This window comes from Cyprinodon tularosa, unplaced genomic scaffold (genome assembly GCF_016077235.1).
Source record: "Cyprinodon tularosa strain WSP-4 unplaced genomic scaffold, ASM1607723v1 ctg100, whole genome shotgun sequence".
Classification (NCBI taxonomy): domain Eukaryota; kingdom Metazoa; phylum Chordata; class Actinopteri; order Cyprinodontiformes; family Cyprinodontidae; genus Cyprinodon; species Cyprinodon tularosa.
The window spans coordinates 1,175,178-1,189,986 of NW_024037783.1; the positions used below are offsets into that span (position 1 = coordinate 1,175,178).

General features: G+C 37.9%; 1 protein-coding gene across 2 annotated transcripts in view; it reads left to right on the plus strand.

Moving 5' to 3' along the window:
* The window catches only part of mpped2a (metallophosphoesterase domain containing 2a), a 71,241-nt gene that overhangs the window by 18,195 nt on the left and 38,237 nt on the right, over positions 1–14,809 (plus strand). For both annotated transcript variants that reach the window (XM_038271525.1, XM_038271604.1), the window contains exons 3-4: positions 3,491–3,672; positions 12,929–13,154. In XM_038271525.1, coding sequence (XP_038127453.1) covers positions 3,491–3,672; positions 12,929–13,154 — 408 coding nt within the window. The remainder of the gene's footprint in view (positions 1–3,490; positions 3,673–12,928; positions 13,155–14,809) is intronic.

The window sequence follows — 14,809 nt, forward strand, 5'->3', positions numbered from 1 at the left end:
TAGCGCATTAATTACAGGACTGAAGCAAGAGAGCACAGGTTGGAGAGCAGAGTTTATCAGGGTTGAGCGAGTGGCAGACAGGTTTTGAGGGGGTGCGACAAAAGTGAGTTTAAACGCTGCACCCTGGTCTCACTGCGGACAGTGGCATAAAATGCCGTAGAAATGTAAACGTCCCCATTCTGAATATGAAAAGAATGCAACACGAAAAAGGAAGATGAGAGTGAACATGCCGAGTCAGTTTGAAAACGCAAGATAGTTTCCTAATGATTCTGCTATGATAAAAGGTTTTACAGAAACATGTCTGTGATAAATAAATATTTGAATACTTTTGTTATTGAATTTACTGAAAATTACAGTTACATACAAATATTTCATTTCAGATACGATACCGATATTGACTTGAAACAATATTAGCATGAATCATACTCGTTCTATCACTTATTTATTACAGTGGAATGGTAGGAAAGACTTGATTGAGTAATATTACTAAAACAGGGAAAAACAAGTCAGCATTAAAATATCAGAGTTTTTATATGCCAGCCAATAAAATCCGATATTAGTTAGTAATATCGGACCGATATCTGATATTAATATCGGATCTGGACATCCCTAATGTAAACTTTGGTTTCCAGTTTTCATTTAGACAAATTAATCTTCCAGCCACCAGATTATTAGTTTGAAGTCAGTTCATTGACAAAAGGTGAACAATCGGTAAGGAAGCACTTTGTCCTTTTCTTCCATAATAACTAAAAAATATGATATGAAAATTAACAATTATTTGTTGCAATTATTCATCCTCTTCCCAACACACAGGACAAAAATTTTAAAAATCCAGGAGGTTTATGCACTGTTCTACAGGTTTGGAAAAGTATCAACATGGTTTTGTTTTGCTGGTTTTTTAGTTTTTAAAAGTAAGAAAAGTTAAATCAGGTGCAGAAAATGTTTGATTTCACAGACAGTATTACTTATTCTATTTTCTTTAAGAAAAACGTTAAACTTCTAAATATTCTTATAGTCTTTTCTTTAAATAGCGTACTTCATCTCATGACTGTAACATTTTACCCTCATTGTTCAGTTTTTTTTTTTTTTTTTTTTTAAGGAGGAACTTACAGATACTTGTACATTGGATAATTAAAGAAGAATTATTTCCCAGCGTTTTTTCCTTTATTCCAACTTCCCATTATTTTATATTGAACCCGTGTTCTTCATTTTGAGAGGGTGCAAATGCCAATCCAAGCAGTAAAACATACATTTTATATGTGAGTTAAATATGTTTATAAATGCTGTTCACAAACTTTGCTTTGAAGAATCGGTTCCGATTTGAGAGTTGGAAACGTCACACATTCACGGTTTGAACAGATCTAGATTCATTTGGGATGTTTAATAAAGCTGTGAAAAGGCCTTACTAAAATCTGTTATCAAGTTCAAAAGTCGGCATCTTATGTCATGATCATGCAGAAAATTAACCCTTTCCACTGTTGGACAGTTGTTGAATCTGCAGGAGTCTCCATGTCATTGTTTAAAATGTTTATGCAGAGCTTTCTCTGTTTGGAAGTTGTTTTGTCTTCCTCAGTAAAAACATTGGCTCCGAGAAACACAAACTAACTTGAACACTATAATCTTTCTTATTCAGTCTCCACACTTATTACTGTTGTATTGCACTTTATTGAACAGTTTTTAAACAAGTAATTTTTTTATTTATTAGTATTTCAATAATTTTACACTAATCAACATACCTTTTCCTCTAATTTGCCCAGTTATTGTTGATTTTTCTTTCATTATTGACATTACAAAAATAACCCCCAAGTCTCAATTCTGCTTCATTCTCATTCGGTTTCTTGTGAAACTAACATTTTACCTTTGATATTTTATCTTTTAGACACATATTGGATTTCTAAATATTATGTCCTCATTTGTTGCAAATATTTTAGGGAAATTACTGGACTCTCTTGTAGCTCAAAGAAACTATTGACTTTTAACTTGTACAATTCTGGGCGACCCACAAATGAAAGACTCCACATGCTGGATGAACATCGTAGCTGTTTTCTGCAGACTTGAATCAGTTTTCCATCAGTTACTGCAATCTTTAAACATGGCACGTTCACCACTTTGTAAGAATCTGCTTCCTGTTAGTTTTTCAAGTATACTAGGCTTCAGAAAATACTATAGAAATGTGAAAATTGGATCCAGAATTAAGTTTCTGCTGCAATCTGTGGATGTAAGATGTGTTCCTCTGCAGAAAAGTGTCTTATTTTGTGTCTTTTAATGGCCTTCCTCAGTCTGAACTCTTTGGATCTCATCCGCTTGTTTCTCTGCCATCTTTGGGTGCATATTAGAGTTAACTCGGTGTGTGTTTGTGTGAGCTCGTCACGGCAGAGATTGCAGGGTTGATTATATGTCTGATTTTTGTCAGCAGAGTGACATCCCTTCTAATGAAATAATGGCGTAGAGGCAGAGTGTTGGAGGAATTGCACGTTGTAGACTTCAATTACAGTCGAGATGCTTTTTTTCTCTCTCTCTGCTTTCAGCCTGAAACGGCGTAGGGTTGCCATTGCCTTTTTTCCCCCCCTGCAAACAAAAAAAGCCTCCATTAAAAAGCTTTTTTTTTCTTTTTTTTTTTTTTTTTTTACACTGGCTTGAGTTTTTCTTTTTTCTTCAGATAATGGATTGAAAGTACACGCCATGTTTTGATTCACTGTCTGTTTTGCCAATTTTATGCCAGGAAAAAATTAAAAGCCTTGCCCTTCCTGTGAGCACTAATCAGCCAGATTAGTGGTTGAAATGTCTATTATTTTTCCTGAGATGGATTTTGGTCACTGAGATGCATTTTTCTCTTGAATGTTAGATTTATTTTTACACAACAAAGTGTCCTGTTTTTCTGCATCATGCTGTTTAACTTCACATGTCTTTCCTAATTGTAATTGCGGCCAAGACCGTCATTGTTGGGGAACAAAATGAGGATGTGAAATGAGTGCAGAAATGGCAGAAAAATAAGCAGCCACAGCAATCATACTTTCAATAATTTGATAATTTAACATTATACGTAAAAAAAAAAAAAGAAAAGTTTTCATAATAGTTGAAGTAATTTTTGTTTTTTCTATCCTTGAATTTGTCAAATTTCCAGCCTCGATTTATGAACAAATAGAGCAAAGCCTGTAGGTGTTGATCTGAAATTAATAAATGTAGAAAGTCTAGAATCTGATCAGCGAATTGTTCATAGCTGGATAGCTACAGAGGAAACTTAAATTTTTTTTTCCATTGATCCATCCATCGATCTGTCCAGAGGTGCCAGATTATCAGTTTGTGTGTACATCCGTCTGCCAGCCTGTCCATCGGTCCATCCCTCTTCCTGCCCTTCAGTCTCCTTGTTAATATGGATTTTCACTTCCTTAAGAATCCTGTAAATATTTAGAAAGACGAATCTAATTTGGCAACTAAGCCCCACTCTCCTGTGTCCTTTCTCAACACTCTTCTCCTCTGTCCTCTCTAGGGTAGACCCAATTCCTTATGACACTCCCAAGCCGGCGGGACACACCAGGTTTGTGTGCGTTTCAGACACACACTCGCGTACAGATGGCATCCAGATGCCCTACGGCGACGTGCTGCTCCACATGGGTGACTTCACAGAGCTCGGCCTACCGTCTGAGGTCAAGAAGTTCAACGACTGGCTAGGTAAGAAAGCGAGTAACAAACAGACACACTCCTACCTGCAAGTTAATACGCACACATACCACACACACCCTCAAACACACACACATTTTATTGGGCATTGTCTGTATTGAGCAGAAGGAAGAGCCACAGGAATAAGACGCATTGTGAGTCTTACTGGTTGCCAGACCACACAAGAACTCCTTTCCCTGTTGACCCAGACAGCTGGTCTGCTAAAGTGTCCAGTTTAACCCTGCTGACCTTACACCCAGCTTCAGTTAACCTTTGACCCCTCCCTCTGGCCCTGTGCTGTGGGTGGGAGCTGGGTGGGGTATTTTATCTCTTTGTGTCTCCTGAACTGTGGCAAAGAAACAATCCTAGAATAAAAATGATAAATAAACACATAGATTCTCACTAATATACTCTGGGATTTAAAAAAAGGATTTCTTATGCTTTTAATTTCTGTTATATTTATTTTGCATATGATTACACATATATTATATCACACAATTATACCCCGTTTACACCTAAAAGGCATTTTAATTGACATAATAAGGGAAAATAGCAAACTAAACCAAGTTTAACTATTGTGAATTTGTGATTGACCCCATAAGTGGTTCATTTTCATTAGTTTCACTCAGGCTAATAAAACTCAGAATAAAAAAGAATTTTCAGGGTTTTTTTTTTTTTTCACCTGTTGTAGCCTTACAGTCTGTACTGTAAATATATGGTAAGCATTTAAACTTTAACACAACCTTACACCCCAGACTCGGACTTTTATTAACCAGGAAATTAAAGTCAGGAAAAAAAAAATTTGAACCTTTGAGCCTTTAGTGTATAATAATCACACAGAGGAACAGAGCAATAATAGCTGATGATGATTCAAAGAAGCTGCCGCTTTCCACATATAATTCTTCACCTGAACCTTTAGATGTAATGCTTTGATTTTCTTAAAAACATTTTATTTTGGACTAAGGATATTTAATACCAAGAGCATTTAAATCTGGTTAATGCCAGGGCTTGCTCATAATGCAGTTTGGGTGCTGCAACAAACCCGAATAATTAAAAACTGCGTGTAATCTCAAATCGGTGCAGTGCTGTTGTGATTATCGAGACCGTCCGGTGATTGTGTTAGGAGGTTTGGCCAGACGCTGCAGTATTCCCCACATCAAACTCCTGAATTGACAAACCAAACAGGTAAACTTGGTTTATAAAAGTCTGAATTTCAGAGTAAAATCCACCTGGACTAAATTGATGAGGGAAAACAAAAAGGCAAACAGAAAGACAAGGAAATTAAGAGGCTTTTGGAGAATGAAAAGGATATTTATGTCCACAGATTAAGGCTTTTGCCATGAAACTCCCAGAAAATGCATTGACCTACGTAAAGTTCTACTTTCTCGAACGTCGTTCCTGCAGTCGGAGTTGCAAGAGAGCCAGGCTTCACTGCTTTCAGTGGGAGTGCCTGCACAGCAGCAGCAGAGTATTCGGTCTGAGACTGCCGTAAAGGGACTCTGCTTTAAAACGGATACAGCATGTATCAAAGAGTTGCACCCTTTTGATTTTTAGGGTCGCTGTGAATGTTTTCCTGAATCAAGAAAAAAAAAAAAACACTTCAGAGGGTTCTGCTGTTGCTAATTCCCAGCAGTCTCAGTGGTAAAACTGACCCAGTTTCATCCCAAAAATGAAAAAGATCAAATCTTCTTCACACCAGGCCTGCAGTATAATCCAGTCTAAATGTTTACTTTTATCTTTGATCCAACCTCAAGTAACAATGCTGAGAAAACATATCTTGCCCCTTCAGATAGTTCAATTATACAACCAGGTAAAGGTTAACTTAGAACATTTTTGAATAAAAAAAACAAGTTATTGTTCTCTTGTTAATGTATGAAAATTGAGAACCATTTCCAGTAAATGTGGTTAATTGTTTGGTTTAATTTTATTGGCAACTCCCAGTATTTTTTACAGCCAAACCTGCATAACCAAGAAATTATTTACATAGAACCTTCTGATGACATGAAGAAGGCTTAAACCGCTTGGAAATAAAAAAAAACAAAAAAAAAAAACAAAAAAAATAAAAACAATCATCTATGAGTCTGTTTAGTGTTTGAAAATAATTCCTCGTTCTTTTGGACTCCACACAATCAGAATCGCTATCCACAAATGGAGAAAACGGGACATGGAGGGGAACTCTCCCATAAGAGCCATTTACCCAAAAACCACCCTAAGGGTGGATCAATGACTAATCTGGGAGGAAACTAAAAGACCCTGAACTCGTTTAAAGTGCTGCTCCCCTGACCTCTACCAGTTAAGGTCAGAGTTCATGATTTAACTAAAGGCACCCAAAGAGCACAGTGGAGGCAGTGTAATGGTTTGGACCTGCTCTTCTGCTTAATAACCTGGACAGTGTGCCAAAATTGATGGCCGAGGATTTCAGAACATCGGCGTCTGACCTTGAGTTATGGAGCAGAACAACGTTCAAAAACAAGCCCAAAAAAATTACATCTGTGTGACAGAAAAGGATAAAATAAATGAACAAAAACAAATGATACAAAATGCAGTAAAGGTTTTGGAGTGACCTTAAGTAAACTTAAGTCTGATTAAATGCATCATGCCATGACATTTTTAAACACTCATACATAACTAACACCTCAGACAGAAAAGAGTCTGCAGCTCATACAGGATTTTATAAATGGCCATTTTTTCCTTTTTTCCTCATTTCATCTGCTGAATGAATACAGAAAACTTTATGGACAATAGAGGAAGACGTTCAGCACTTTAGCTGAAGTTTCCAGCTATTCAGATCTTTAAAATGTGCTCACACATAATTTGTGACCAAACAACACATTTGAAACGCACATTACTGCTGGTTTTTGTTGCCAACTCAAAGCACATCACTGAAATATTAAGATAGAATGAAAAGCAAACTCTGGACTGTCGTGTTTTTTTCGTTTCTAGCCTAATTTAGCTGAATACAATTATGGATTTTGACCCTTTGTATCAATATTTGCTTTAGATGCATTTGAGCTCATCTATGCTTTCCGACTAAACAAAATGCAGCATTTTATTTAGAGTAAAAATATGATGTACAGTACTTTTAATAAATATTTCTAACCTTCACAGCCATTGGAGTATAGATGTTTTGCCACACAGGCCAAAAAGGGTCAAGATAAGAGTCCATGTAGAATAAAAACATACTTGATTTATTCTATAATTAAAAAGTACAACAAAACATAGTAATAACATGTGGAAAAAGTTCCAGGAATAGGAATTCCTCTTGAGTTAACCAGATCCCATGCATTTTCTGCAGACAAAAGGAAACGCCACTAAAAGTCCTGAGACTAAAAAGGCTCAATCTGCAACATTTCCTGTCAGACATCAAGCTTTTCTGAACGGTTTGTTTCTCCTTCAGTGTCTCAAAAACTCCAGAGGAGACAAACAGTTTTTCTGTAAGATTGACTCCCTTTGGCCTCTTGGAGGAGATCATTGGAGATCGATAAAGAGGAGTAAGCTTCCCGTGACCTGGCTTATCTGATGATAACAGCTCTGCCTCTGATCCCTTTTAGAGTCCAACAGAGCTCTTTCACTCATCTCTCATTTTGTGTGTTAAAAGAAGTAGCCATTATTAGAGCCCACCAAGTTAGCCTTTTTCTACTAGTTTTAAACACATTTATAACTTCAGATGTGATTATTATTCTCCAATAGTTAAATCAGCCCTTAGTTTGTAATAAGTTTGGTTTTCTTTAACAAGTTATGACTTTTCTAAGTCTTATAACGTAGGTAGAAAATTACCTCTAGGTACACAGTTAAGTGTTTCACGTCTTAATGTATTTTTATTTTCTTTCCCTCTGTTTTTGATCTAAATATAAAATCCTTATTTGATTTGTTTTTTGTCACATTTCCTCCAGGATTGATTGGAATATGTGTGAGGAGAGAGGACAGATTAATTTTCTTAGATTGTCACCTCTTTAACGCGCGTGATTTCATGTAGAATATGTGGATCTTTTTATGCCTGTAGAGTATTTTTAGTTGTGCGCTGACGGTAAAACTTTCTAATTGACGCAGTGTTTTAGCGTCTGTCTACTTGTTCTTGAGTTGTGGTTAAACATTTCGCAAGTTCATGTTCTGCAGATCTTTTCCTCTCTATTTTGTCCTTTGTGAGATAAAGTTGGAGCTGGATCACTCTATCAAACCTCTGAGACTTTTCACTGGTGATAAGGATCCGTGGAAAGGCCCTGTGGAGTAATGGAGATGGTGGTGGCAGAGAAAATGAGGCAGTTCTGGCTGCTGTGTGTGGAAATGGAAGCATGATTCAGTTAGTGTGTTGGGGGACTGCTTTTTCATTTAACGTTATACTGCAATTTATGATCCTCAGATGTAACAAGAACTAATTTAGAGGAGCAGAAATGAAACCTGTAGACCAGAGAGCCATTATTCTTTTATTTCCAACATTTCGCTCTCAAGTTGGATGTGGTGGATCTCATATTTATTGACCCTGTGTGTTTTTATGTGGAACCTGTTTTATATTTCCTCAGTTTCTATTAGTTTTTGTTCAATTTGGCCACCTGGAGAATAAAGCAGCAGACTCTCATCACTTTTTGTTCTTGTGTCATTGTAAATCAAAATGGATTTTGTTCAACATATAGGTCTTATTGGACTCTTTATTGAGCATTTTATTCAATTTTCCCTTTTGCCTTGCATCATAACCCGCAGTTATTACTGACCAAAGCAATATAGAGTGAAGGGGCTGACTGAAAAAATACAGCAAAGGGTATCATCCTGTCAGCCAAACTCCATAATCTGGGTGGATTTTAATAGAAAATGATAATGTAACAAGTTGATTAGTTAAACTTAGAATATGTTATAAAATCGACATGACTTTACGTTACCTGCCTACATGGAAAAACTTTCTTATTTATTTAGACCAATGGGCATTGCTTCTAATGGCTGGTTGTTTTCAAAACTTTGCGTGATCCAACATTTAGCTCATTAAATGCAAAATATACTTCTACAGAAATGCAAAGAAAAAGAAGCATATCAGTCCATTATTTAGACTTTTTAAAAGCAAAAATGTTGATCTTTAATTATTTCTCTGTTGACTGTAGAGTAGTTGAAATCAACTTAGAAAATGCGTCAATACAAACACAAGTCACGTGCAGTTTTATGGTTCTTGACACAGAAATGCATAAAAAATACATCTAATGATGTCATGTTTGATGAGTATTTCTGCTGCTGAAAGGGTTTTCTACATTCACACTAGACATTAGCCAGTGTTGGATTCTATTGTTCTGACAAAGCCAGGTAGAAAAACCAGGGTTTTAAGCTATTTATACAAATACATAAATCAAAAATTTCCAGCATGATCTAAATTCCTTTATTTGAATCAAAAACGTTAAGTTAAAATAATGTCAGCTTTTACATTTTGAATGCCATACTATAATTCCAGCTAAACCGTCATCTTTCAAAGATTGGGACAGTCTCTTGTTAATATTACTCGAACTCTAAACTGTTAGGGATGAAGAAGGCAGGTGAATACCTTAGGGATCTCATGCCATAAGTATTTATTACTTATAAGAAGTAGAGCTGTAACATTTAATCGGATTAATAGTAATTAATTAATTATTGAAATAATCGTCAACTAATTTAGCAATTGATTAATCGTTAACTGGAGTGAAGAGACTGTAAAACCTGTCTTTAGCTGACAGAGCAACTCACTTAGAGCAGTAATTATACCAAAACTGTGAAGAAATATGTAAATATTTTGCATTTAGGAAAAACAAACTGTTTTTCTTTCCAAAATAACTTTCAGAATTCTCTATCCAGAGCTCCTCAAGACGAAAAGTTTTAATTTAACCTGGTTTAATTTAGTAAACAAATCTTCTTTAAGGAGCAATTATTAATAGAAAAAAGAATCAACAGATTAATCGATTTGCTAAATAATTGTTACTTGCAGCCCTAATACATTTATTACACAAGCTGTTATTTACCTTTTTATGATGGCATGAAAAATGCTGACTGACAGGGTCTTCAATTGTCATCCTGAACATGAGATGCAACATTTGTCTTAAATCTTCATTTGTCAGACAGATGGATATTCCACTGATTGGAGATTTTTGTCTGTCTCACTTCAGGTGGAAGTGGGTGAGCGTCAGATCATTGTTTGGTGAACTAGTCTGATCTTTGCAGGAAATATACAAAGGGTTTTAATAATGGATACCTGCATAATAAAACCAGTTTAAGTTGAGTTTCAACCAGTTTCTTCTGAAATACAGAACCCACATAGGACTCCATAACAATATATATAATGCAGTCTCTACTTCCATCCTACCAGAAGTTGCACAATCCATCCCACTGCATAAAGCATAAATCCCAGGAACCAAGGTTTTTTATTTTTTATTTATTTATTTTTTTTGCAAGCAGAGTTAATCAAGATATGGCTGCAGCCCTCTTCTTTCAGCCTTTTAAATTTTTTTGGGCTTCACCTGTGCAGGAAGTGTCAGCACTTGCTGACAGAATCCTGGGTCAATATTTTTACACTGGTCCAAATGGTCAACATGAATTTATTTTTATGCCTGCTTAGGTAGAGATCACAATATTGATGCTTCTGTATCAGACATGTAGGTTATGCTGATATGTAATTTATCTTTTTATAGAATTAAAACAAGAATATTGAGAAGCATATGCTGGTATTTGCAGATTTACAGACTTCTAGAACAAGCTGTCAGATCAAATTTTCTTTTGTACTGTTGGTAATAATTTTAGTTGCTCCTAAATAAAGAAATTGAGCACCTAAACGTACTTTCTTCTGGTTTTGGACCCTCTCTGGTTTTTCCAGACAGAGCTTAATATTTCCCCCCTTTATTTTTGATTAGAGAATAAGCAAAGCTGCTCACATTTCTAGAAAAATAAAGTGTTTTCTCTTTGTGTCTTTGGTTTGAACCCACCGGTCAATAATATAGGTTTATGTTTTCTGTACTTTGGCTGGATAGTTTAGAGGCAAGGGTTGCTTGCAGATTAATATAAAATTGCAATGATTTGCACGCTGTTGTAACTCGCATCAGGCAGGTTTATTTTGAAATTTATTCTATAATTTCTAATTAATTACCTCTAATTTACCCATATAGAAAAGGTAAAGAAAGAAGCTTGGAGAGGTTAAAAAAAGAGAAATACAGAATAAGAGGAAGGTGATGAATGCCAGAACCTTTGGTCGAGTGCTCAGTCGGCTGGAATAAAGCAGTAAGTCGGTTTTCTTGATGGCGTCGGGGAACCGGGACAAATCACCTTGACAGAGGAGCGAGAAAAGGGCAGAGAGGAAGTTGAAAGATGAGGGGATGAGAGTTGTAATAGATGTTCTTCTCTATTTAGTTCAGGTTGGGGTTCATGCTTTTTTCTCGTTGCCTGACAGCTACACAGATGGACGGTGGCCTGTTGAGGTCAAGCTGAACCGTTGGCTGTGGTTGTAACCTCTATCACTGTCTGAATTGAAGGTATTTTTCCCTCCAATTATCTGACTTTCTTTTCAGTCGTGATCCGTGCTCGGGGTTAGGTACACAGGGAGCTGCTGAGGGAGAGGAGGAGAGCTGCTGGTGAAAAATATTTGGACAAATGCCTTCGTTTGTAAAAACTCACCTGCCAGGCGAAAAATATGCACCCTTTAACATTTTAACAAGGCTTTGAATTTTAAGAAGTAAAGCCTTTGAAAACTAAGAGTGAGACGTCTTTGTCAAAACATTAGCTGTGGACATATAATCACATGCATCAATTCCTTTTAGTCAAAACTAAGAGATAAACCCTCCTGTTAAGATGAACAACTGTCCAAACACACAATCCTTTTACAAAGTAAAGTTTCTTTAGTTTCAATTCAGTTTATTCATAAAGCGCCAATTTACAACACGTCATATCGAGACACTTTGCGGAGACATTTCAACCAGATCTTATGCTGCGTTCACACCGGGGGCAGCTGGCGCGACAGAAGCAGCGAGTTTACATGCAAAGTCAATGGTTGACGCGCGTCAAGGTGCAGCAAAAGGTCCCGCGGCGCGTTTTGAGCAGCAGGCGCAGCGCGTCTCAGCAGCTGAAGCAGCGCGTCGGGCGCGTTTTAGCATCTGACGCGCGTGACGCGCCGCAAACGCGCTGCTGCTCGAGATGGAAAAATTGAATTTTTGCTGCTCGACACGCCGCGTCAACCAATCAGAGAAGCTGATCTGGGAGCTGGCTGGGAGAGAGACACAGCGCTGATGACACAGACCGCTGTGATTACTCCTCTTAAACAGTTTATTTACGCATAATTAACTTAAAATATATACATCTGCCGGCAGAATATGTTCGCTTTTATTATTCTGGTGCCTGCAGATCGGATTATTTAGATGAAAAACACCTACCAGCAGCCGCGGTAAACCGCGAGGAGGCGACCCGGCCAGAGGCTGCTGATGAAGGGCTTCCTTCTGTCGGCGCACCGCCGGTATGTGGGGGTCTGAGCGGCTCCGACAGAAAAAACATTGGGAGGCAGGATGATAATCTGAATGAACTGACTGCACTGATTAAGTTTTCAGGTGTATTTTCTCACTTAAACACATATTAAAACTACTTTATTCCCACTGATCACAGCAAATATAGCTGCAAGGCAGAGAAAGGATAGTGAAGCTCCGCCCAACGCGCGTCAGAGCCACTTTTGCACCACGCAGCCAGAGCAGCAAAGCTGCTTCAGCCGCGCGTCACAACTAACTGGTACAAGCAGCAAAAATGAAGCAGCACACGCGATTTTGCTGCTTTTGCAGCGTCCGGTCTGAACGTAGCATAACAGTCAGATTGGTTCAAAGTTTTCCTCTTAGGAAATTTAGATTCTGGTGAGGAATTTAAAAATTTTCTGACTAATAACATACAACGCAGGTTGCCCTGGTAACTTGCATGTCTTTTGATGAGCTCCTCTTGAAATAATTTAAACCCCTTGGTGTTCTGGCCCTGCTGCAGTGGGATTGATTGTGCAACTTGTGGTTGGATGGAAAAAGTCATTTAAATCAAGGTCAACCTTGACTTTATTCTTTGCTTGCTGTTGATAAAGAATTGTACCTCTTTTTTAATATAGCTGAAGATTGGCTTTTGCTCATCTAGTGATAAAACCAACTTTCTTTTGTGCTCATCATTGCTCAGCAGTTTTGAGTTTAAACGAAAAACAGTTTGAGTCATATTTTACTTGATAATCATGACCTCCTTTAGTTTTTGTTATTTAAAACAAATCTGAAAAAGCGGTGGAACATATATCTCTCTGTTCTTGTCTCCACAGGTGGCCTTCCATATGAATTCAAGGTGGTGATCGCTGGTAACCACGAACTGACCTTTGATAAGGACTTTATGGCAGAGCTGGTCAAGCAGGATTACTATAGATTCCCGTCAGTCTCCAAACTCAAACCGGAGGATTTTGACAATGTCCAGTCGCTCCTCACAAACTGTGTGTACCTGCAGGACTCGGACGTCACAGTAAAGGGATTCCGGATATACGGGACACCATGGTAAGACCCAGTCCTTTCTTTTATCTCTTAATCCACACTTTTCCTACCTTGTCTATCCAGCTTTTGTAACCGGCGAGTCATGTTTCTCCTGTGTTGCTCTGTGGATCCCTGAGGTGAAGGGTTGTCTCTACCTGGCAGCTTTCCAGCTCCCTGCTGTATCCCCTCAGCGAGGGGCCTCTCCTGTGTGCTGGGTGTTATTCCCAGCTTGTTCTTTTCTTTATGAGCTCAGGAGCTTCACCTGCTCCCTGCGCTTGTGTTACTTCTGTGTTTTGACATGTGGTTAAGTGATACGGGCGGTACTGGGACCCTTTGTCAATGGCCTCTCAGGTTTGAAGGGAGAGCTAAAGCAGCTAGGATATTAGCTGTGATAGAAGACAACACTGGTGGTAAATGTTGGCTGTTTTTCAGGACAAACAAGTCTTTTGTTTTGCCTCATTTACAAAATAAGGCCGTCCTATTTGGTCTTTTATTTTTATTTGTTGCAGAAGGCCTTTTACTAATCGCCCAGTCCTTAATTAACGGGTAACTTTACATCATTTATAAAATATCCTTTTGCAAAATCACACAGGCACTCAATTTTTGGTCTTGTTGCATTTAAATTGAGTGAGACATTAACTGTATTAGGTGCCGGTAAAATGCTTAAAGTGGGTTTGCTACAATACGAAAGGGAAGAGAAAGGTTACAGCTAGCAGTTAGACCCATGAATAGGAGCTAGTAATTCCCACTTTACCGCACTACAGTGAAGAAAATGGACTCTGGACAAGAGAGCTTTTAGTGTTGATGATGTGATATTGGTTTCATGTAATTTTTTCATTGAAATCATGCAGCTGGACATACCAGGTGGTTCTGTTATTATGAATCAGACAGGCTACTTTTATTTTTTTTAACAGTGTCCTGTCTGGCGATGTGGCAGTAAGTATGATTGTCTATTATGGCAAAAAGAGCCCAACAGATTTTGCTTTTACATGTGGAGCAGTACGGCTATCGCCATAGTGTTTGGCTTGATTTATGCAAATAAATAGCTTTATTATAATTCATGCGGGGAGTAGTACAGATTTTATGGACACTGCAATGTAATTAGAACAGGAAAGGAAAAGAAAAGGAGAAAAGATGAAAGAAAGAGGAGATAAAAGGGGAGATAACGACAAAACATCTTCAGTCTGCTTCATCACCTGCAAAGAGATGTAAAAAGAACAGCACAACCAACGGATATAGTATAAGAGATACAATAAAGTAACATCTTGGTACTATCGCTGAAGTATAAGTAGTATTATTGAATCTGACATGTATACTGTGGTAGCTGAAGATAAGAATATGGGCTTTCTGTATGGAAGTGAATCTCTAAGTACCCCAAGCCAAGCACCTGTAGTGGTTTGTGAGAGTGAACTTGTGCATGTAAAGTTTATGCAAATGAGAAATGCTCAAAAGTGGTTGTGAAGAGCCGAAGGCCCCTCCAGAGCACAGAGGCGAGCTACGGGGGACCCAAAGCCCCAGACGTCCAAAGGGATCCCAAGAGCAAAGGCACCTGGGGGGGGGGTTATTAATCCTATTCAGAGCTAGGGATGGGGATCGAAACCCGGTTCCATCAAGGACCCGGTTCCACTTTTTTCAAAACCCGAAAATCAATAACGTTTGGGCTTATCGATACCACTATC